At 44.8% G+C, this 22,890-nt stretch overlaps 1 protein-coding gene across 2 annotated transcripts; it reads right to left on the bottom strand.

Moving 5' to 3' along the window:
- Positions 1-322: 322 nt before the first annotated feature.
- On the bottom strand, positions 323-22,772 carry NOL9 (nucleolar protein 9). 2 transcript variants are annotated; one of them, XM_014783730.2, is made up of 12 exons: positions 22,377-22,772; positions 21,410-21,629; positions 20,540-20,667; positions 17,527-17,662; positions 17,274-17,370; positions 16,143-16,240; positions 10,170-10,331; positions 9,659-9,956; positions 9,141-9,252; positions 6,141-6,318; positions 4,647-4,780; positions 323-3,641 (listed from the first exon to the last, which is right to left on the bottom strand). In XM_014783730.2, the coding sequence occupies exons 1-12, from the start codon at positions 22,758-22,760 to the stop codon at positions 3,492-3,494; spliced, it is 2,097 nt and encodes a 698-aa protein (XP_014639216.2). In that variant the 5' UTR covers positions 22,761-22,772; the 3' UTR covers positions 323-3,491. The 2 variants fall into 2 exon arrangements, with proteins under 2 accessions (XP_014639216.2, XP_087303021.1); XM_087446895.1 differs by lacking the exon at positions 10,170-10,331.
- Between the last annotated feature and the right edge of the window lie 118 nt (positions 22,773-22,890).

Below are 22,890 nucleotides of genomic sequence, written 5' to 3'. Positions count from 1 at the left end.
CCCTTCCAATGCTTTATTTTCCCCCAAGTTTTTGTCATAATTTCTCCTAAGCATTTAAATAATTTCCTAGAATAAAATGGTCTATCTCTGGGGCCGGCCCCGTGGCTTAGCGGTTAAGTGCGTGCGCTCTGCTACTGGCGGCCCGGATTCGGATCCCGGGCGCACACCGACGCACCGCGTGTCCGGCCATGCGGAGGCAGCGTCCCACATACAGCAACTAGAAGGATGTGCAACTATGACATACAACTATCTGCTGGGGCTTTGGGGAGAAAAAGGGAAAAAAAAAAAAGGTCTATCTCTATACATAACAAAATTACACAAATTCATGTTCTCAAAAATTAATTTAATGATACAGAAGTTCATATGTTAAGTGAAAAGAGATAGATAGAAAACCATACATACAGTAGGACACCAATTTTGTAAACCACCACACACACGTGCACTTCAGAAAAATACCAGATGGGACAGCATCACAGCATCACTAGTGACTACGTGGTGGTGGACTTAGGATCATTTCCCAACTGTGGGAACTGTTCATACAATTTTAAAAGCAGTAAGTGGGGAGTTTATGAAGAACTCCCAGGAATGGGTAATCAATAGAAGCCATGGAACTACTTCCCTGGAGCTCTTTAGCAGGACACTCGGTGGTAAGTACAGTTTTAAGGGAAACCTGCCTGAAGGCAGGCCAGGCAAGATGGTTCACTCAAACATTTAGTTTCTGCTTCGTCCCCATGTGCCTGTGAGGAATACAATCTCAGTCCTTGCCTTCTTGGAGTTTACAAGCTAACCAGAGACAGATGCGCACTACGAGTTACTGGTCTGCCTTTTATAGACACGCCTCACATGCTCCTCATGCAGGGACCCACACACAGGAGGGAAGAGCGATCATCTCATCTTAGGGAAGGAAAGAGGCTCAGGTTAAATTTCTTCCCCAGCAGGATCTGAACTCAGTGCTCTAACATCAAAGCCACTACATTGCCACATCCAAATCTAAGGAAAAAAACTATCAATTAGATAAGTTTAAAAAAGTCACCATCTGGTACAACAAAAGGAACCCCATAGCCACACTGCTTGGTCCTCAAACTGCCTGTCGGGTGTCCAACAGGGTGCGTAACTGCCAGTCAAAGTGGTCCCAGTGGAGAAGGTGGGGGCTCTTGGCTCACCACCCATCATCCTCTCCCACAGACCACTTCCAGATTTTGATTTCCCAAAAATCATAATCCAAGGCTTCTGAAGGGCCAGCTCAACTATCCCTTCCCTTCTCAAATCTTTAGTTTCTACACCAGGGTCACAGAAGGTACACTGATTCCTGCCCCCGAGGCCTAATGGAGGACAGATAGGAACCACAGAACTGCCTTTGTTTACAAAATAAAATGAACCCTAGGATTTGAGAGTCTTGTCATCAATTTTCATACTACCTTCCTACAAACGGATGTCTTTAAAAGAACGGATTTTAATGAAGTCACAAAATTGCGACTAAAGGTTTTCGCGTTGTCATATATTTAATTTCTTTAAAGTAGGCATGTGCTACCTTGGAAATAACATATACAAAAATGATTGAGAGTTTTTGTAAGGTATAACAATGCAGAATTTCTTATTCCCCATTCTGAACCGTAACTGACTGTAGAAACAAGAGAAAGCCCAAGCCACTGACACTGACAATCAAAGGGACAGACACCCAAGATGGATGGTGCCGCTGCGGGGGTGACCAGGCACACCACAGAGCTGGCACAGAGCCACGTCTCTAGGATCTCTGAAGCCCCCCAGAAAGTCCCATACAGGCTTCTCCTCCAGTGTGAGCTCCAGTATGGCCATCTGACCAATGGCTGACGGCTCCCTCTAGTGGCAACATTTTCTTCTTTACCAATGGGGACTGAAGACAGGGCATCCTTGAAGGTCAGCAGGAAATTAGGCTAAAGGCAAGCCTGGATTTAATGAAAATGCAAATGACTGGGCACCACTTTCAATTTTCCCAAGACCTGCTGCTAACAACCTATATTAAGTATTATCGTAAAGATACAAGGAACTGGGGAAGGAGGCAAAAAGTTGATGGTGGCGGACTGTCTGTTAAAATTCTTTGCAAGGCCAAGATAAAAAAACATGTACAAGCTCAACCTAGATATAAATAAGGGGGAACTAAGAAGTTAGACCTTAAATGGTCTCTAGGGTATCAAGACTAATCCTGGGGGGTGACAAGCGTTCTTGTGCAAATTTGTAAGTCTGTGGGTCTACGAGACGCCGAGGGGCCACCAGAGTACATAAGACAATGATAATCAATGGTTTAAAGGAATATAAATATTAAAACCCACACATCCGAATAACTGTTCTTCAACATGATCTGCTAGGAAGCTGGAATTCACACCACCCGTCTGAAATGCTGCCTCAGTGTCTTACTGTCTTAAATGTAGAAATATGACCCGGCCTGATCATCATTTACCAAAACCACTTCCAACATTGGAGGATAGAGAATTGTGACTACCAGGGAGAAGACCAAGAATGAATTTCCATCGATTTTCCCAAAGCCATTTGGGAGATGGTATCATCAGCCTCCTGTACCCTTGGAGAAAGCTTTAAATGGCACAGAGCCGTCCATATGTACAAGTTCAGGTCCAGCCACCCAAAGACAAGAACGGGGTTTTTCACGAGAGTTGCTCCGCCAGTCCTTCCAAACAACCTAGTTTCCAGCTCTGCCCATGGTGTATTTTCAATCTCAGATGAGAAGTCAACTAGGAAAAATCTAGTTTTAAAGAGGCCCTAGGAGAGGCTTCCTGGATTTGAGAACAATTTTTTTCAGCATAAAACCATCAGATTAAAAAAAAAAAAAAATGAAGGGCTCTTGAGCCCAAACTTTTATCTATTAAACCTTGATAAAACTGAACAGGCCAAGCACTATCTTTTAACACTCGACCCATGTGAATGGAAGAGAACTTGGACAGAATCAAATGAGCAGGGATGAGAACGACCATCCCGGGCTGTGGCCACCCCACAGGCGGACCCCACTGTCGGGGTCTCCCAAGCCAGTCTGCCATCACTGGGTGAAGACCAAGGTGGGGACCGTGGTGCATCTCCACATCCTGTTATGCTTGTGATCCTGCTGGCCAGCCTTCCCTCCTCCCGGGTACATTTTTGGGGCCCTAGTTTCCCTATTTTTATCCAGATTCCAACAACCAGGTCCTCGAAGAACCTGCTGAGGGACTGACTGTATTCTTTCTGTCTTAATGGCAGACCAACTTTCCCTGCTGCTTTATCCCTTAGAAAATCAAACAGACAGCAAGTATGGTTAACCATACAGAAGACAGGGCAAACTCGGGGTCATGTAGCTTTAAGAGACTTAAATTTACTCTAAACACATCCACGAGTTATACAGGAAACACCGTTTGCTAGGTAAGTGAGCCGTTAACCGCCACAAGACGCCAGCAGTCTGCTGAAGTCAGGCTGGAGACAGTCTAGCTTTCCGGCAGAAAAGTTCTTCCCTTATTGAAAACATCATATCAGTTTGTTTTCCGATAGCGTCTAGGTTTGGGGTATAGTTTCTCTTCATCTGTTTTCTCAGTTTCTCTTGCTCCAATTTTCTCTGATGCTCCAGGAAGTTTAAAATTATAATCTGTTGTGACGTAAGGTATCGTTCCTTCGAGCCCACGCTGAAATAGAAACACAAAGAGAATACATGGAAACACTCCAAATCCAGCCAGGAGAGTCTGCAGTATTTTATTTCTTCCCCAGAAGATAGTGTTAAAATTGAGAGTCTGAGTAAGGTCCTCTCACTTTTTTTTTTTTTTTCATGAGGAAGATTGTCCCTGAGCTAAAATCTGTTGCTAGTCTTCCTCTTTTTGCTTGAGGAAGATTGTCCCTGAGCTAACATCTGTGCCAATCTTCCTCTATTTTGTATACGGGATGCCACCACAGCATGGCTTGATGAGTGGTCTGTAGGTCTGCGCCTGCGATCCAAACCCACGAACCCTGGGCTGCCAAAGCGGAGTGTGCGAACTTAATCACTACACCACCAGGCAGCCCCGGTCCTCTCACTCTTAAGACCCTCATAAGCCCCGTCCCTCAAAGGGCCCCCTTAAAGCAACTGGTCCAGTTACAAAGGTGACTGCCTCCCTTTCATCCAATTCAACTCCGCAAACACATCCAACAGCATGAGGATCCAGCAGTATGAGGATCCAACAGTATCCACCATCTACACACACCTGGGTATGGGTGCGTGCTTCTCTCTCAAACAAGGAAAATGAGCAAGAAGGGTAGAAACATCCACTCTCTCCGCAGGTCACTCGCAGGCCCTGCAGCTTGGCTTTGGGGCCACACAGATGCCCCTGACCAACATGACCTTCCCATGACCATCCCACAGGGGCACCTGAAGACCGTCCTCTGGAAAGGACAATCCTGGGGTGGCTACCTCCGCTCTCTGCTCCCACGATTTAGTCCTGGGATAACGGCTCTGCCATGGGGCTCCTGACCACGAGCAATGGCAATTCACGGCCTTGACCTCTGAGGCTACCCCGACACTGCTCTCGCCCCGTCCAGCCTCTACAACACAGCACGTTTCCCAAACAACAATCTGTTCCCGAGACTCTCACCCCCATTTCAGGTCCTCACTCTCTCCACTAAGGACAGGGCTGGCTGTCCTGGCTAGCCGTCCTCACCTGGCTCTTGAAGACACACTGAGGAACAGAAATGGCTCCAACCAGCAGACAGTTCACATTTCTTAGCTCTTCCGGGGGCACAGGAGTGAGGATGTGGTAAAGCCTCTTCTCCATGTCGATCCCTCTACAAATTCCTTGAAGACACACAAAACACACAAAAATCATCCTTGCTGGAAGATATCAGACCTCCCTACCACTCAGAATTGAAGAATGGCTTTTAAAATAAGAGTTTTAATGTCAACTGTGTTTTGCTTTGAAAATACAAAGTGCCAAGAGATGGCGTATTTGCCTATGTGAAGCCTCTGGGTAACTTCTCATTCAGCTGTGAGGAGCCAAAGTGGTCTATGTGCCAAAGTCCTGGATGGTCTCAACTGAGGCACACAGGCCAGGGAGAAAACACCCCAGCGGGGAACACAAAGGTGACTCAATCTCTCCCATCACCAATTCCTTCTTTATGGTCTGTATGAAGTGACACAATTTCTGTGGAAATGCTTTTGAGAAGTACAGTTTTATATAAATCAGAAACACGTATTTAAGGATTTTGCTAAATTTAGGCTACATGGATCCAGTACCCTTCCAGAAATTTACACTGACATTTATTGGTCTTGGTGAGCCAGGGGAACGATCATGTGCGGTAGGCTCAGCAAAGGAGGCAGAGACCCAAACCAGTTGGGCACCGAGAGGCCACTGGACCTGTGTGATGGAAACGACAGGATGTGACATAATCCTGTGTGTGCTCAGATCTCTCCTGACTCTGGGGAGTCCAGTTAAGAAGCTTTTATGGTAGGCTAGTGCAGAAATGATGGGCTCAGATTGGCATGGAGATGAGATGGAGGAATCTCACATATTTTGAAAACAGAAGCTACCAGACCTGCTAGTGGGTTGGATGTGGTGAATGAAGGCCGGGGTGGGGGGTGGGGGTTGCCAAAGAGGACCTGGGAGTCTGGCCCTAACACCAGAGTGAATCTTTGAAGGACCATTCACAGGCCTTGGAACAAGAGATGGTGCTGGGTCAGAGGAGGAGATTTGGGGAGAACATCAGGGAGGGGGTGGATGGACCTATGAGGACTTTGGTTTTGGACTAAGTCTTAGAGGCCACATCCACATCAAGTGGAGAAGTGCACGGGTAACAGGGGCTTGGAACTCAGATGCAGGGCTGGGCTGGAGAGATCCTATGGGAAGTCAGCCTGGGGATGGATTTAGAGTCCCAGCAGTGGGTGCAATGGCCTAGAGAAAACATGCCAAGTGAGAAGAAGGTTGTGACCAGGCCCTTAGGAGCCACAGCCTTAGCATTTAGAGGAGCTGGCAGGGGAAGCAGAGAAAGGACTACTTCCTTCCTGCCCTCCAGCCTCCGAGGCCCACTGTATAGAAGACAGAGACATTCTCTGACCACTCCAGCTGAGACACAGCTATAAGGTCAAGACTAGCCATCTACAGTTGAAGAAGTGGATCAATTTCCGTAGGTTTATAGACATGTTTTACTCTCAGACTCACCAAAACCCATGCAATCACAGATTGGAGTCTGGGCAAGCAGGATGGGCCCATTTGCATATCCTCTGACATCATCTAGGATCTTGCAAAGACCAACCCAGCTGGCATTCACAGCGTACAATATATGTGTAGGAGCGACATCAGCGTGAATAATCCGGAGTGCAACTGCATTAAAGGGGACCTGGAAAATAAATTTACGTCTCCCTCTATTAATTCTACTTAAAAGATTACTTTTGGGCCGGCCCCGTGGCTTAGCGGTTAAGTGCGTGCGCTCCGATGAAGGCGGCCCGGGTTCGGATCCCGGGCGCGCACAGACGCACTGCTTCTCCGGCCATGCTGAGGCCGCGTCTCACATACAGCAACTAGAAGAATGTGCAACTATGACATACAACTATCGCCTGGGGCTTTAGGGGAAAAATAAAAAAAAAAAAAAAAAAAAAGATTACTTTTAATTTTTACAAGTTGACTAGCCAGCTACCAAGTTATGTCTGCCAAATTGCCTACCAACAAGTATCTAAACTTGAATGAAAACATTAACCTGCATTTGGTGTGCATTTCACTGCTTTAATACAGAGAACCTAAGAAGGTACACAAAGCTCCTGTATACCAACAACGCTTCTTAGAAACCTAAACCAAATGCCTGGAACTTGCTTGTGTAAAGAGACACATAAGACACACGTCTGGAGACATCCTAAATAAAGTTGAGGGAGGGGCCGGCCTCGCGGTTTAGCAGTTGAGTGCACGCGCTGCGCTACTGGTGGCCCGGGTTCGGATCCTGGGCGTGCACAGATGCACTGCTTCTCCTGCCATGGTGAGGCCGTGTCCCACATACAGCAACTAGAAGGATGTGCAACTATGACATACAAGTATCTACTGGGGCTTTGGGGAGAAAAGGGGAAAAAAGGAGGAGGATTGGCAATAGATGTTAGCTCAGGGCTGGTCTTCCTCAGCAAAAAGAGGAGGATTGGCATGGATGTTAGCTCAGGGCTGATCTTCCTCACAAAAAAAAAAAAAAAAAAAAAAAAGTTGAGGGAGACTGTGAAAATCCCATTCACTGAGAGGTCTCTTAACGTAAGAAAGTAAAAATCCATTTAGTGAGAAAAAGTCTCCATTCATTTCCTAATGTAACACTGAATTAAGAAAAATGGATCACATTCCTAGGGCACAAGATAAATAACTACCTTTAACATGTAACTTTCTGGTAATTCCAAACTTTAAAAGTAGAAAAGTAGTGCCGGCCCTGCGGCTTGGTGGTTAAGTGCGCGCGCTGCGATGCTGGTGGCCCGGGTTCGGATCCCGGGTGCGCATCGAGGCACCACTTCTCCGTTCATCCTGAGGCCGAGTCCCACATACAGCAACTAGAAGGATGTGCAGCTACAACACACAACTATCCACTGGGGCTTTGGGGGGAAAAATAAAATAAATAAAATCTTTAAAAAAAAAAAAAAAAAGTAGAAAAGTATTTTGTTAAACATATTATTTAGATTTCAAAAGTAAATTTGAAATAACAAAAGGTAGTTTAAATTTCTGGCAAGCAAGGTTCTTTTCTTTTTTTTTGTGAGGAAGATCAGCCCTGAACTAACATCCACGTTAATCCTCCTGTTTTTGCTGAGGAAGATTGGCTCTGAGCTAACATCTATTGCCAATCCTCCTCCTTTTTTTTTTTTCCCCAAAGCCCCGGCAGATAGTTGCACGTCATAGTTGCACATCCTTCTAGTTGCTGTATGTGGGACACGGCCTCACCATGGCAGGAGAAGCAGTGCATCTGTGCACGCCCGGGATCCGAACTCGGGCCGCCAGTAGCGGAGCGCGTGCACTCAACCGCTAAGCCACGGGGCCGGCCCCTGGCAAGTAAGTTTCAAGTTCAGTTATAGAGCATCTTCAAGTGAGTAAATCAACCAAACTCCACCAAACAAGCTGCCTTAGACTCCCCAGTGGAGAGGACTCGGAAGCCTGGAGCCAATCTCACCACCAGCCTTGGGAGACACGTCCTTGCCATCCAGGTCACTGCTCCTGCCTGTGTGACCTCAGGCCAGTGTCTCCACCTGACTGTACTCAGTTTTCTAAGCTGTAAACAGGGATGTAATAGCATCTCCCTCACAGAGCTGCCATGAAGTCACTGGCCATTCCACGTAACATGCTTTGCAGAGCACCTGCCACATGGCAAGTGCTCAATACTGGACAGGTCATACAGCAGAGGGTGGACACTCTGGGCTCTAGAATCAGGCTGCCGGGGCTCCAGTCTCAGGTCAAACTTTTACTATACCCCTTTGGGCAAGCTGACTCAACGTCCCCAGCCTCGGCTCTATCATTTATAAAAAAGGGATAATAACAGGGCCATTGTGAGTAAGGCTTAGGACAGAGCACAGCACAAAGTAAGTGTTTAAGAAATGCTACCTGTTGCTATTTTATTCTTTCATCATCCAGAATCCTAACATTATGGTGACTTCTTCCTAAAACAATTCTTAAGAACTTAGATCCCAAGACTGCAAATACTCTAGTGCTAGAATCCACTTTTGACAATAATATGAAATGCTTTAAAAGAGCTCCCCAGGTGCCAGGCTCTGCTGTGAGCATTCATTGAATCTGCACAACCATTCTGTGAAGTCTGGAATGCCTCCGTTCTACAGATGAGAAATTGAGCCGCACACAGCTAGCAAGCCCAAGTGCTGGAGCTGGACTGCCTGGGTTTAATCCCAGTGCCACCACTGGGATTAGGTACAACATTCTTAACCAGTGTGGAACCAGAGTAGTGCCCAGCACAGAGGTTTAGAGCACGAACTCTGCAGCTGGACGCCTGGGTCTGACGCCAGCTCTGCTGCTTCCGCTGGATTACTCAGCGTCTGTGAAACAGGGATAGTTACAGAACCTACACCGTAGGCTTGTTCTGAGGATCAAATGAGTGAAGAGTTATAAAGTGGTGAGAAGAGCGCTCGGCACATGGGAAGCTATAGAAGTGTTTGTTAAATAAACAAAGACAGTTCCCCCTACAAGTTCAGTTACCTGATAGGGTGTCAGACCATGTAAGGGAGAAAGCGGTTTTGGCACTGGCGGCTGCAGCTGGCCAAGGTAACCTAACACAGCCAAATCACGAAGGACTTTGTTATGCGAGTCTCTGAAAAGTAAATCAGAACAAGGTAAGTAGAGACTTAACTTTACAGGTCTACCTGCCACTCAGAAGCAGAGCACACCTGTCATTACGTAGATTATATTCACACAGAGCACGTTCCCACCTTAACATCTGCAGACCCCGCCCTTCTATAAACCCACTGGAAAAACACGAGGCAGAAAGACTCTCCTTCAAGTCAAAGCTTCTCGCAACCAGAGCTGGAGGCCACTTCTGGATATTTCCATTGGGGAAGTAACAGTTCAGAAAATAACTGATTCTCCTTCATAAATAAATAGCTGTGACAGAGATTTGAAAACTTTTAGAGGACTCGGATTCCTTTTAAGGAATTAAGGACAGAAGGCCTTGTTAAACTGAAGAAAACTTAATTCTCCAGCCGTGATGGTCTACTTACCTATTTCTTGGAGTTTTTCTAAATGTAAAGTCCGACTGAACACACATCAGTTTGTGTCCAGTAAACACAACTGGACTCTCTTTCTCCTCATCAGCAAAGTCAAAATTCTCTGCAAATTCTGCCAGGTGAAAACCTCTGTTCCTGATTTTGGACTTGCTTTTTGTGTATAAGCCGTCCATGTCGTCTACGTAGTCGGGGGTGAGGTTTGGCATATATTTACATCGGCCAGAACTGAACTGAACCACGTGGCTAGGAGACAGCAATCGGATCAGATCAATGAGAAGCAAAAGCCCTTGGTCTGTGAGGAAGGAGATGACATTAGCAGTTAGTGCACCAAAAAAACACCACCACATTCCAATGAGAAGCTGGTATACTTATTCTGAGACAAAGAAATGATCAATGAGAAGAATCTCCTAAAAACTGGGCTTCAGCACTAATGCCTGAGAGCCAAAAGCTTATTCATACTGCCCGTCCCTTCCTGCCTCCATCCTTTGTGCCTCTGTGGGCTTACCTGACACCCAGCCCATCGTGTTGACAATAAGAGGCGACTCTCTCTTGTAGGAGCTGAACACATACTTAATTATCTCAATATAATTCTCACAGTTGTTTTTACAAGAAGTTTTCCCATAATAGACCATTTTCTGCGGTGTCCTCTGGTGGGTGAAAGGCGGCCCTAAGAAGATGAAGAGGGTAATCAATTGACTACTTGAAAGGTAGTGAGGGTTTTGCTTCAGCCATCATCACTGACAAAGATCCTTAGAAAATCTGAGACCAACCTACCACGAGGAATAGCTGTACTCCCATTTCCAGAAATCTAAGCTTTCAACTTAATACAAAGACATGCTCACTTTTACATACAGTTAACCCCAATTATGTCCCAATATGCCATTCATTCAATAAACATTCACTGAGCATCTGCCACATGCTGGGCATTCTTCTAAATACTTAAGACACATCTGTGAACAAAACAAATATCCCTGTCCTGACACAGGGTTACATTCTAATAACAACAACAATCAATTGTTGGAATATGGCACTTACTACATCCTAGGTACATTACACATAGTCTCTAATTTTCATAAAAACCCATAAAATACTGCCTATGAGGTAGGCAGTATTACTATCCCCAGTTTTACAGACAAGGAAACTGAGAGAGAGATTAACTTGACCAGTAGTAGATATCAGCTGGGCTTGAACTCAGGTGGCCCAGCTGACATTCCCCAATCACACCACCAGTCTGTCCAGCAGGAGCCACTTCCAACCTCCTCTGCTCGGGGCTAGGGCTAGCACACTCGGCAGGCAGGTGACCAGGACCACGTGGCAACACAGCAGGCAGGGCAAGGGCCTTGGTCATTATGGTTGGTGCAAGGCCACCTGGGACAAAGCTGGCCAGGCTCCCCTCAAGGTGGGGGCCAGGGGGTTCAGCGCAGCCCACAGCTGAGAGGGGGGCTGCAGAGTCGAGGGACTAACAAATACAACGAGATTGAGCACACGTGTCAACACACTGAGAATAACTGTAGCCAGGGTTCTTACATCAGAGAAGGAGCTTATAAATACGAGAGGAACACTAACTGGAATGAACCCTTGGTGTTAGTCTGGAATCGGAATGATTGGTGCAAACACGTGGCTCTTAAAACACAGAAAAGATAGGGGCTGGCCCAGTGGCATAGTGGTTAAGTTTGCATGCTCTGCTTCAGTGGCCCCAGAGTTCGTGGGTTTGGATCCCGGGCGTGGACCTACACGCTGCTCATCAAGCCATGCTGTCGTGGTGTCCCACATACAAAAAATAGAGGAAGACTGGCACAGATGCTAGCTCAGCGACAATCTTCCTCAAGCAAACAGAGGAAGATTGGCAACAGATGTTAGCTCAGGGCCAATCTTCCTCACCAAAAAAAAAAAGAAAGAAAGAAAGAAAGCAAAGAGATACAGATGTATGAGTGTGTGTATATGCATATATATATGTGGCATGTGTGGGTTTAAACATACAAATATTCCCTAGATCTGTCCACTGAGGGAATGTGTCCACTGAGGGGATCTAGAAGCAATGACAGGGCCAGCCCCGTGGCTTAGCGGTTGAGTGCGCACGCTCCACTGCTGGCGGCCTGGGTTCAGATCCCGGGCGCGCACCGATGCACCGCTTCTCTGGCCATGCTGAGGCCGCGTCCCACATACAGCAACTAGAAGGATGTGCAGCTATGACATATAACTATCTACTGGGGCTTTGGGGGAACAAATAAATAAACAAAAAAAAAAAAAAAAAGAAGCAATGACACCCCAGAAGAAAATAGCACACCTAGTTATAGCTCGAGGGAAAAACCCTGGCAAATACTACCTTAACCAAGTGATCAAGGCGAACATCCTGGTAACAGGACCATTTGACAGCATGTGGATTTGATGCACTGAGCACACAGCACCACTTATAAATCTAATCATGAGGGACATTCTACAAATGTACTCTTCAAAACTGTCAAGGTCATAAAAGGTAACAAAAGTGGGAGGAACTGTTCCAGACTGAAGGAGATTACAGACTTATAAGTATACCCTGGGCCTATACAGATGATTGGGACAAAGGACAAAATTCGAGTAACAGTACTGTAGCAATGTTACTATCCTGATTTTGGTGGTTGTGTTATGTATGTTATGTATATATGTACATATGTATGTAGCAGAGTGTCCTTGTTTTTAGAAATGCCTACTGAAATATTAAGGGGTAAAAAAGGAAAAGAAAATTAAATGGACTAGAGAAAATGTAAAAGAAAAAAAAGAGGAACAATGAATCCAGCCAAAGAGCTATGTCTAAACAACTATTTTTGATAAAGCTGTTAAAACAATGTAAATGTTTTAAGAATTCTTATTGACAAAAAGTCTGTTAAATCCCTAACATATCTAGCAACCTAATATGATACTATCTGCTTTTTTTAAAAGTCAACTAGGGGTCAGGCCGGTGGCCTAGTGGTTACGGTCAGTGCACTCCACTTCACTGGCCGAGGGTTTGGTTCCCAGGTGCAGACCTACACCACTCATCAGTGGCCATACTGTGGCAGAGACCCATATACAAAACAGAGGAAGACTGGCAACAGGTGTTAGCTCAGCGTGACTCTTCCTCACCAAAAAAAAAAAAAGTCAACTGAACAAAAATCACACGATTATCTCAACAGACACAGAAAAAGCATTTGACAAAATCCAACAACCTTTCATGACAAAAACATTCAACAAACTAGGAACAGAAGGCAACTTCTTCCATCTGACAAAAGGAAACTATGAAAAACCCACAACTCATGTCATACTTAGTGGTGAAAGACTGGATGCATTCCCTCTAAGACCAAGAACAAGAAAAGGATGTTTCCTTCTATTCAATGTTGTGCTAGAGTTTCTAGCCAGAGCTATTAGACAAGAAAAAGAAATAAAAGGCATCCAAACTGGAAAGGAAGAGGTAAAACTATCTCTATTTGCAGATGACATGATCTTATACATAGAAAATCCCAAAGAATTCACAAGAAAGCTACTAGAGCTAACAAAGGAATTCAGCAAAGTTGCAAGCCACAACATCTACATGCAAAAATCAGTTATGTTTCTGTACACTGGCAACGAACAATCTGAAAAGACATTAGGAAAGCAATTCCATTTATAATAACAGCTAAAAGAATTAAATCCTTAGGAATAAATCTAACCAAGGAGGAGAAATACTTATATGCTAAAAAACCACAAAATATTGCTGAAAGAAATTAAAGAAGACCTAAAAACTGGAAAGACATCCTGTGTTCATGGCTATGAAGACTTGACATTGTTAAGATGTCAATACTACCCAAAGCGATCTACAGATTCAACACAATCTCTAGCAAAATTCTAACAGCCGTTTTCAAAGAAATGGAAAAGCCAATGCTCAAATTCATATGGAATCCCAAGGGGTCCCCAAAGGCCAAAACAATCTTGAAAAAGAATGAAGTTGGAGGATTCACACTTCCCAACTTTAAACTTACTACAAGCTACAGAAATTAAAAGTGTAGTAATGGCATAGGACAGACATACGGACCAATGGACTAGAATAGAGAGCCCAGAAAAAAACCTTGCATATATGGTCAAATGATTATTGCTAAGTGTGCCAAGACCACTCAAGGAGGACAGGAGTCTTCTCAACAAACAGTGACTGGAAAACTGGATTTGTTGTCGTTAGTGCCATCGAGTTGATTCTGACTCCTGGTGACACTGTGCAGCAGAGCGGAGACCTGCCAGGTCTTTCAGCACCACCTTCTCACCCTCCTGCATATATTAGACAATGCTCCACTACTGTTCATAGGGTTTCCATGGTCAATTTTTTCAGAAGTGGGTGGCCAGGTCCCTCTTCTTAGTCTGTCTAGTCTGGCAGCTCCACTGAAACTTCTCCACCATGGGTGACTCTGCTGGCGTTTGAAATAACAGTGGCATAGCTTTCAGCATCACAGCAACACGCAGCCACCACAGTATGAAAACCAGCAGACAGTGGGTGTGGTCCCCTGACCAGGAATCAACTCTGGGCTGCAGCAGTGAGAGTGTCAAATCTTAACCACTAGACCACCCGGGCTAGCTAGAAAACTGGATATGGATATCCAAATGCAAAAGAATAAAGTTGGACCCTCCCCTTAATATCATATACAAAAATTAACTCAAAATGAATCAAAGACCTAAATGTAAGAGCTAAAACTTATAAAACTCTTAGAAGAAAACATCACAGAAAATCTCTATGACACTGGATTTGGTGGCAACTACGTGGATATGACACCAAAAGCACAGGCAACAAAAGAAAAAATAGATAAATTGGGCTTCATAAAAATTAAGAACTTTTGTGCATCAAAGGATACTATCAAGAAAATGAAAAGATAACCTACAGAATGGGAGAAAATATTTGCAAATCATATATCGGATAAGGGATTAACATCCACAATACATAACGAACTCCTAAAACTCAACAAAACAACCCAATTCAAAAATAGGCAAAGGACTCAAATAGACATTTCTCCAAAGAAGATATACAAATGGCAATAAGGACATGAAAAGATGCTCATCATCATTAGCCATTAGGGAAATGCAAGTCAAAATCAAAATGCGACATCACTTCACATCTAATAGGACAGCTATTATCAAAACAATAAGTACTGGTGAAGATGTGGCAGAACTAGGACAACTGCGCACTGCTGACAGGAATGTCAAATGGTGCAGCTACTGTGAAAAACAGCTCAGCAGTTTCTCAAAAAGTTAAACGTGGAACTACCATATGACCCAGCAATTCCACTCCTAGGTATATACCCAAAGGCACTGAAAGCAGGGTCTTGAACAGATCCTTGTACACCAATATTCATAGCAGCACTATTCACAATAGCCAAAAGGTGGAAACAATCCAGGTGTCCATCAACAGTTGAATGGATAAACAAAATGTGATTTATACATACAATGGAATAATATTCAGCCATAAAAAGGAATTAAATTTTGATATATGCTACAATATGGACAGACCTTAAAACTATTATGCTTAGTGAAAAAAGCTAGACACAGAAGGACAAATATTGTATGAGTTCACTTACATGAGGTACTTTGAATAGGCAAATTCATAGAGATGGGAAATAGAATAGACGTTACTAGGGTCTGGAGGGAGAGTGGGAGGGGGGAGTTACTGTTTAATGGGTACAGCGTTTCGGTTCAGGATGAGGAAAAACATCCCAAATTGATATTGACAGCGGTGATAGTTACACAACATTGTGAATGTACTTAATGCCACTGAACTATACACATATGAATGGTTAAAGTGATAAATATCATGTTATGTAAACTTCACCATAAAAAAAACTTCACCATAAAAAAAAAGCAATGTGAGATTCTGGGCTGGATTCTGAACCAGAAAAGGACATTAATACGAAAACTGGTGAATTTTGAATAAAAGCTATGGAGATTAGTTAACAGTATTAAATCAATATTAATTTCTTGGTTTTGGGGCCGGCCCCGTGGCTTGGTGGTTAAGTGCATGCGCTCCGATGCTGGTGGCCCGGGTTCGGATCCCGGGCGCGCACCGAGGCACCACTTCTCCGTCCATCCTGAGGCCGAGTCCCACATACAGCAACTAGAAGGATGTGCAGCTATGACATACAACTATCTACTGGGGCTTTGGGGGGAAAAAATAAATAAATAAAATCTTTAAAAAAAAAAAAAAAAATTTCTTGGTTTAGATCATTGTATAAGATTATATAAGATGTTAATATTAGAGAAAGATGTTTCTAATTTACATAAAACAAAATGGATAGCAGTTCCATTTACTAAAATGGAACCCTGGAAAAGTATCAGTTTGGTATTTTTTCCAGAGGCTAGAGGACCAGTTATGAGAAGACCATGAGGTTGGTAGGGGGATGTTCACTTTTTATATTTTATACTTTTATATTCTTTATAGTTTTTTTATAAGTATCACTACTTTTGCATTTTATAAAACCAAGATATTTAAGAAATATATAATACATACCTAGGACTGGTTCTGTAATATTAAGTAAAGAAATACAACCCGGAGGAGTAAATTCTGTCTGTCCCAGATCACATTCCAAATAGTCAACACAGGAAATACTGCAAATTTAAAAGAAAGAAAGAAAATTTTAACTAGCTTTACTATATTCAAAAGATAAATAAGATCTTAAAGATTTCATGCAATCCACAGGCATAATTAGGTGGAATGCTCCAAAGATGACAATCAACATAAAAAATAAATGTAAAGAGAAAACGTGATATAGGCATGGTCACAGTGCCCACTCATAATATGGATACCACTCTGTCTTTCCTAAAATTTTTTTTTTTTTTTTTGTGAGGAAGATCAGCCCTGACCTAACATCCATGCCAATCCTCCTCTTTTTGCTGAGGAAGACTGGCCCTGAGCTAACATCCGCACCCATCTTCCTCCACTTTATGTGGGACACCGCCACAGCATGGCCTGACAAGTGGTACCTTGGTGCGCGCCCGGGATCTGAACCTGGGCTGCCAGCAGCGGAGTGTGCGCACTTAACTGCTACACCACAGGGCCGGCCCCTAAAATTTTATCTCTGAAATGTAACAGAATTCATCCCTACTCTGAATCTCTGGATTTGGACAAACTTAGATTCTAAGACCAAGTGACTCCTCTCAAAAGCTCACAGATAGGCAACATCAGTACACCCTGAGAGCATTGTCACCCCACTCCAAAATACAGCATGACAGAGGATGCCACCACTCAGCCAAGCAGCCTTTTTTTTTTAATTTTGTGTTCTACATTTAGGTCTGTAATCAATTTTTTTGTTGTTGCTGTTGTTGAGGAAGATTAGCCCTGAGCTAACATCTGTGCCAATCTTCCTCTATTTGGCATGTGGATCGCTGCCACAGCATGGCTGATGGGTGGTGTAGGTCCACGCCCAGGATTTGAACCCACAAACCCAGGCCGCTGAAGCGGAGTGCACCGAACTTAACCACTACGCCATGGGGCCAGCCCCCTAGCCAAGCAGCCTTACAGAGCTGTATATAATCTCTAATTAGAAGTCAAGATGCCTTCCCATCAGTTTCATAAATCAAAATTACTACTTCATGTCAAAAATCTAGCAATATGTCAAAACCAAAATAAAAATACTCTTACCTATTTAACAATTGGTTGATCAGGAATCTATTAAATGTTGACTTTCCAACGTCCTGAGATCCACAAACCAGAATGATAGGACAGCCATCTACTTCTTCTGGAGATGAAACAAACATTGACCCCCAGAATTAGCCATCTTCTTTAGGACCCTGATCATAAATAGTATGATACTATAATACTATAATATAATAGTATTACTATAATACTCTGAGGCTCCGGCAGATAAACACTCAAATTTATCGATATGACTCACCACAAGAAACGTTGACTAACTCTTCCAAGGCTGAAAGGGCACTCTCAGTTAAACGAAGGCCGTTTTTTTTCCTCTCTTTTTTAATGGCAACAGACCTCAAGGCTAAATACTCAGAGTTAATCTGGAAAGTCGGACTCTGAAATTGACAATTTAAACTTTAAGAAAAGGTGAAAACAAACATGCCTTTTTTTCTTCAGCTCATACAGCTGTGAGCTACAAAAGTTAAATTTGATCCCTCCCTTTCTCTCACCCCCCAAATCCAACCCTTCAGTAACTCGTGTCAATTCTTTTCCTTAAGTTATCCGTGGCTCTGTTTTCATAGCTTACTCTTACTTCCAAGCTGCCATCACCTCTGCAGAAGACTCCAGAAAAAAAGTTAGTGTAACTTTAATGCGTGAAAGTTAAAAGGGGTTGCCAGGGCCGGCCCGGTGACGTAGCGGTTAAGTGCGCACCGTGTGCGGCGGCCTGGGGTTCCCAGGTTCAGATCCCGGGCGTGCACCGACACACTGCTTGTCAAGCCATGCTGTGGTGGTGTCCCACAGAAAGTAGAGGAAGATGGGCACGGGAGTTAGCTTAGGGCCAATCTTCCTCAACAAAAAAGAGGAGGACTGGCATCAGATGTTAGCTCAGGGCTGATCTTCCTCACAAAAAAATAAATAAATAAATAAAAGTGATTGCCAAAGGAAAAATTCAATAGCAGACCACAGCTATAGAACAGGTTGGTGATTTGGAATAAAATCAAGACAATCTCCAAAAACATAAAGCAAAAGGACAAAAAATATATGCAGATAGAGTTGAAAGATGTGGAAGACAGGTATTCCAAGTCACAGGCCGTTCTAACTGAAGTACCAGGAAACCACGGGAAAGCAACCCAAGGAATGAATGTAGGAGCTCGATCCTTGCTGAAGCAGGTGGGGATCAGATGGAATAAGGCCACCGTGTCCAAGAGGCTCAAGGAAGAGACCCAACCACGAATGCATCCTCATGTAATTCATCAACCCCAAAGATAAAGACATCATAAAAGAAATGAGAATCAGCCTGGTGTGAGATTTCCTATCAGCAGGTCTGGATTCCAGAAAACAATGGAGCAAGGCCTTCAAGGTTATCACGAAAACTTCTCTTGAACCTACAATTCTACACTCTGCCCAGCTATCAATCACTGAGGGCAAAATAAATATCTCATAAAATGAGATAATCTAAAGTTTACTCTCTGCCTTATATAAAAATCTAGAATGTATTACACATAAGCAGGGGGAGGGAAGTTATCCAAGAAAGAGCAAAAGGAATATAAACAGTAGTGGTTAAGGAAAAAGACTGTGTGTGATCATGGTGTTTGGAACATTCACTTTCAAGTGGTAAGGGCTTGGTAACACGGAATTTCCATTTCCTTCTCTATGGCCCTGATCTAGCCACTGGATCCCGCAATAGATTAAATTTAGGTAACCACAATAGTCCATTCATTATCCCATCCTCATTTCATATTTTTCCCTCTCACTTCAAACCTCCAACACCTACCTACTACCTACACCCCCGTCAGTGATGACCTTGATCCATTTCCCAGAGTAATAGGAAACAATCAAGAGAACTTCCACTTGTCTCTGGTCCTCTCCTGGGCATTTCCTCCAGCCATTCTGAATGAAGTGGCTGTGCTCCCAAGGCCAACCCCTCCACAGAGACACCAGAACCAGAACCCCTCCCTCGAGGCCAACTCATTGACATACTCCAGCCATCTTCACCTCTCTCTACTGCATCAGTGCTCTCTCCTCTGGATCAGTCCCACCTGCTGTGTTCACACGTGCTATTTTTTTTAGCCATCTTAACAAAAAAACAAAACTCTCTTAATTACTCTCACTCCTCCAACTACTATGTCATTTCTTTCCTTCCCTTTACAGCTAAACTCCACAAAAGCAAAATCCCTTACCACCAAACCCTTGAGTTCCTCTCTTCCCAGGTTCTTGACTCCATTCCAATCAGGCTATCTCCCTCAGCAATCTACTGACACCACTCTTGTCCAGGCCATGCTTCTACATCCAGAGTTCCTTTCTCAGGCCTCATCTTACCACCAGCAGCATCTGACACAACTGTTTACCTCCATCTCCTTTAAAGACTTCCTGATCACACTCACCTAGTCTTCCTCTAACATCAATCACCCCTCTTCAGCCTCTGCTGCTCCCTCGTCTAAACCACTTCTTTCGAGTGCCCCGAGGATCAGTCCTTGACCCTTCTCATTTCTATCTGTATCAACTCCCTTGGTGGTGTTATCTCACGTCATGGCCTTTGGAACTCTCCTCTGCTGAAAGCTCTCAAATTTACATTTCTAATTTCTTCTCTGAACTCCAGACTCACATATTCAACTGCCCACTTGACATCTCCAACTGAATGTGTAACAGGCATCTCAAAGTTAACGTATCTAAATCTGCTCCTCCTACAGGGCCCTCATCTCAGTTAATGGGAACTCCACACACCCAGGTGGTTAGGCCAAAAAGCTTGGTGTTATTCCTTGATTTTTCCTCACACCTCACATCCAGTCTGTCCAATAATCCTGTGGATTATACTCAATTTATGGCTCATGGGAGACAATTACAGTAATAGAACTTGACTTTAGGAAATTAATAACATGGCCAGCAAAAATTTGGAGGTGAAAAAGGGCGAGAAGGGAGAAAGTGTAAGTACACCGAAATTACTCATTCATAGTTGACAGAAAATTTATACTGTCTCAAGTTAAATTAATCAGATATAAAGATAATCATTTAAAAATGCCAAAAGGCATTTAACCAACTACAATATGAAATGATGGCTTTCATTGGGAAATGTCACTAAGGGGAGAAGAGACATTTTTCATCATTTATCTTTCCACACTATTTTTTACTGTACACACGTATTACCTTCTGTAAGAGCTACAGTACAACATGACAGACAGACTGATCTCCCCAGGGAGCAGCCTACATAGTCATTTGACATGACTGTTTTGGTGACAGTAATTAGCAAAACTCTGAATGAAAACTGGTTCTACCTCTTGTACAAAAACGTAAGATAAACCTGGATGGCTGATTATGAAGTTTACAGTGGAGGTTTTCAGATGTTCTAGCATCACAATGGAACACAGAGGAGAAAAATTCTTCATCAACCAACACCTGTCATCTGTAAAGAGAAAAATAAACTACTTTAGAAATAGAGACTCCATTAAATTCTATGCCCTTTAGGACTACCATCTCCTTGGCTAAACTGCAAACTTTTTGAGAGTAGGAATTATGTTTGAGAGCCTTTTTCAGAAGGCCGTAATGCATAATAGGAACACACCTGGATGGAGAAGTGAATCCAGGTTTGCTACACACTAGCTGTGTGGCCTTGGGGAACTTTTCTCATCTGTAAAATGGCGAAAACAAGAGTTTCACTCTCAGGACCCTTGTGTTTAAACAAATATAGTCAAGTGTGCAATGTCTAGGCCATAGTAAGCATCTAAAAATTACTAGCCTTGGGCCGGCCGCGTGGCTTTGTGGTTAAGTGCGCGCGCTCCGCTACTGGCGGCCCGGGTTCGGATCCCGGGCGCACACTGACACACCGCTTCTCCGGCCATGCTGAGGCAGCATCCCACATACAGCAGGATGTGCAACATACAGCACATATAGAAGGATATGCAACTATGACATACAACTATCTACTGGGGCTTTGGGGAAAAAAAAAAAAAGGAGGAAGATTGGTGATAAATGTTAGCTCAGAGCAGGTCTTCCTCAGCAAAAAGAGGAGGATTAGCATGGATGTTAGCTCAGGGCTGATCTTCCTCACAAAAATAAATAAATAAATAAACTTAAAAAAAATAAAATAAAAATTACTAGCCTTATTATAGTAAGCTCTCAGTCAATTAACCAGTTCTTTTCCTTACCTCGGTTAAGATGAGATCTGAGCAGAGTTCGGGCTTCCCTTTTCATCTCCTTCTTGCTTTTCTCAGGCATCGAGTAATGAACTGCACTGATAGTCAGGCGAGAGTGGGTATAGGTAGAGAAGACATCTTGGGCAGGCTGGCCTTGGCTGATGGTAAAACCAAACACCTGCACCTGGCCATAGAGGCAAGTCACACGACAGATCCCGCTAAACGTAAAACCCTAGGAGGAAAAGAAAAAAAGACAGGAAGAAATAACATGACAGGTTCTGTTACTAACAACTGAAATTTTCTAAAATCTTAATCACTATTCACTATCAAAAGAAGGCTGATTTCTAAAGTAACAGAATACATTGTAGTAGGTGGCCATCACGTGCTCTGTATTTTTAACCTAAGATCGAATCCCATGACAGCTACAGAGACAGCTGGTGAACACTGACACATGAAGAACAAGGGGGTGCCATGAACTGGGCTCTGCTGTTCTCAGGGCTCCCTGTCCTTACAAAGGCCCGCTCCTGCCAAGTCTCTCCCATTCCTCGGTTTTCACTTGCCTCCAGCATTGGAGAGGGACCTCCCAGACCAGCGTGCAAGAGCAGGAGCCCGGCAATCAGGCCGCCTGGGTTGAATCCCAGCTCTGCCTCACCTAAGCCATACTCAGTTTCTTCGTCTGCAAACATGCACAGTGACAGCGGTAACGACTCAGAGAGCTGGGAGTATTAAACGGGTTCGTAAAACCTTAGAGCCTGGCATTTCTAAGTCCCCGGTAAATGCGACCTATTATTGTTACTACTAAAGGCCCTTTCAGCCCTGAAGGCCTAGAATCCCCTCGGCAGGGTCCTTGTTACCCTCTGCTCAGCACCACCGGCACGAGGGATGCGCCCGACTTGCGGCCGGAGAACCGGCAGAAGGGACCACGGTCTTCCCCTAGCCTGCACCGCCCTCTGCCCGCCCGGCTCCCCCCGCCACGCACCTGCTCGAGCGGCAACAGCACCAGTGCGCGGCCCGGGCCGGCCGGCCGCACCGGCGGGATGGGGAGAGTCGCGAGGTAACTCGGGTCGGCGTCCGCCGCCGGGGCCGGGCTGGGGGTTGGGCTGGACGCCGGGCTGGGGGCGGCGGTCTTGGGCCCCCGGGCCGCCGCTGCGCGCGGCACCGGGCAGCCGCCCTTCCGCCAGTCCGCGCCGGCTGCCTGGGCCTGCAGCAGCCGCCGCCGCAGGCGCCTTCGGCCGCACCAGCGCAGGGTCCCAAGTCGGCGGCGGGGCCGGCGGCTGAGGCTGAGCTGGGGCCGTGCCTTGCGGGCCCGCAGCCACGTGGAGCGGCAGGGACCCCGCCGGAGGAGCAGCGGCGAATCCGCCATGCTGGCCGCCGGCGCCCGCCGCGCGCGAATCTCGCGAGATCCCGCCGCTCCGCCCCGCGGCCGGTCGAGCGGCCGACAGGAGAGGCCTGGGAGCCGCGGGCGCCCTCTGTTGGCCGCCCCGGCAGCGCAC

Source organism: Ceratotherium simum, chromosome 22 (genome assembly GCF_057802395.1).
Source record: "Ceratotherium simum simum isolate JZ-2026a chromosome 22, ASM5780239v1, whole genome shotgun sequence".
NCBI lineage: Eukaryota > Metazoa > Chordata > Mammalia > Perissodactyla > Rhinocerotidae > Ceratotherium > Ceratotherium simum.
Note: the sequence above shows the minus strand (reverse complement) of the source record. Positions and strands in the feature narration are given on the sequence as shown.

What these genes read in the sequence shown, in the direction of transcription:
- NOL9 (XM_014783730.2), bottom strand. Translation starts at nt 22,760, where the DNA reads ATGGCGGATTCGCCGCTGCTCCTCCGGCGGGGTCCCTGCCGCTCCACG. An exon ending in CTTACGTTTTTGTACAAGAG is followed by an intron (nt 17,663 to 20,539) that starts GTAGAACCAGTT and finishes TGTCAATTTCAG; the next exon opens with AGTCCGACTTTCCAGATTAA. An exon ending in CACGATGGGCTGGGTGTCAG is followed by an intron (nt 9,957 to 10,169) that starts GTAAGCCCACAG and finishes CCTTCCTCACAG; the next exon opens with ACCAAGGGCTTTTGCTTCTC.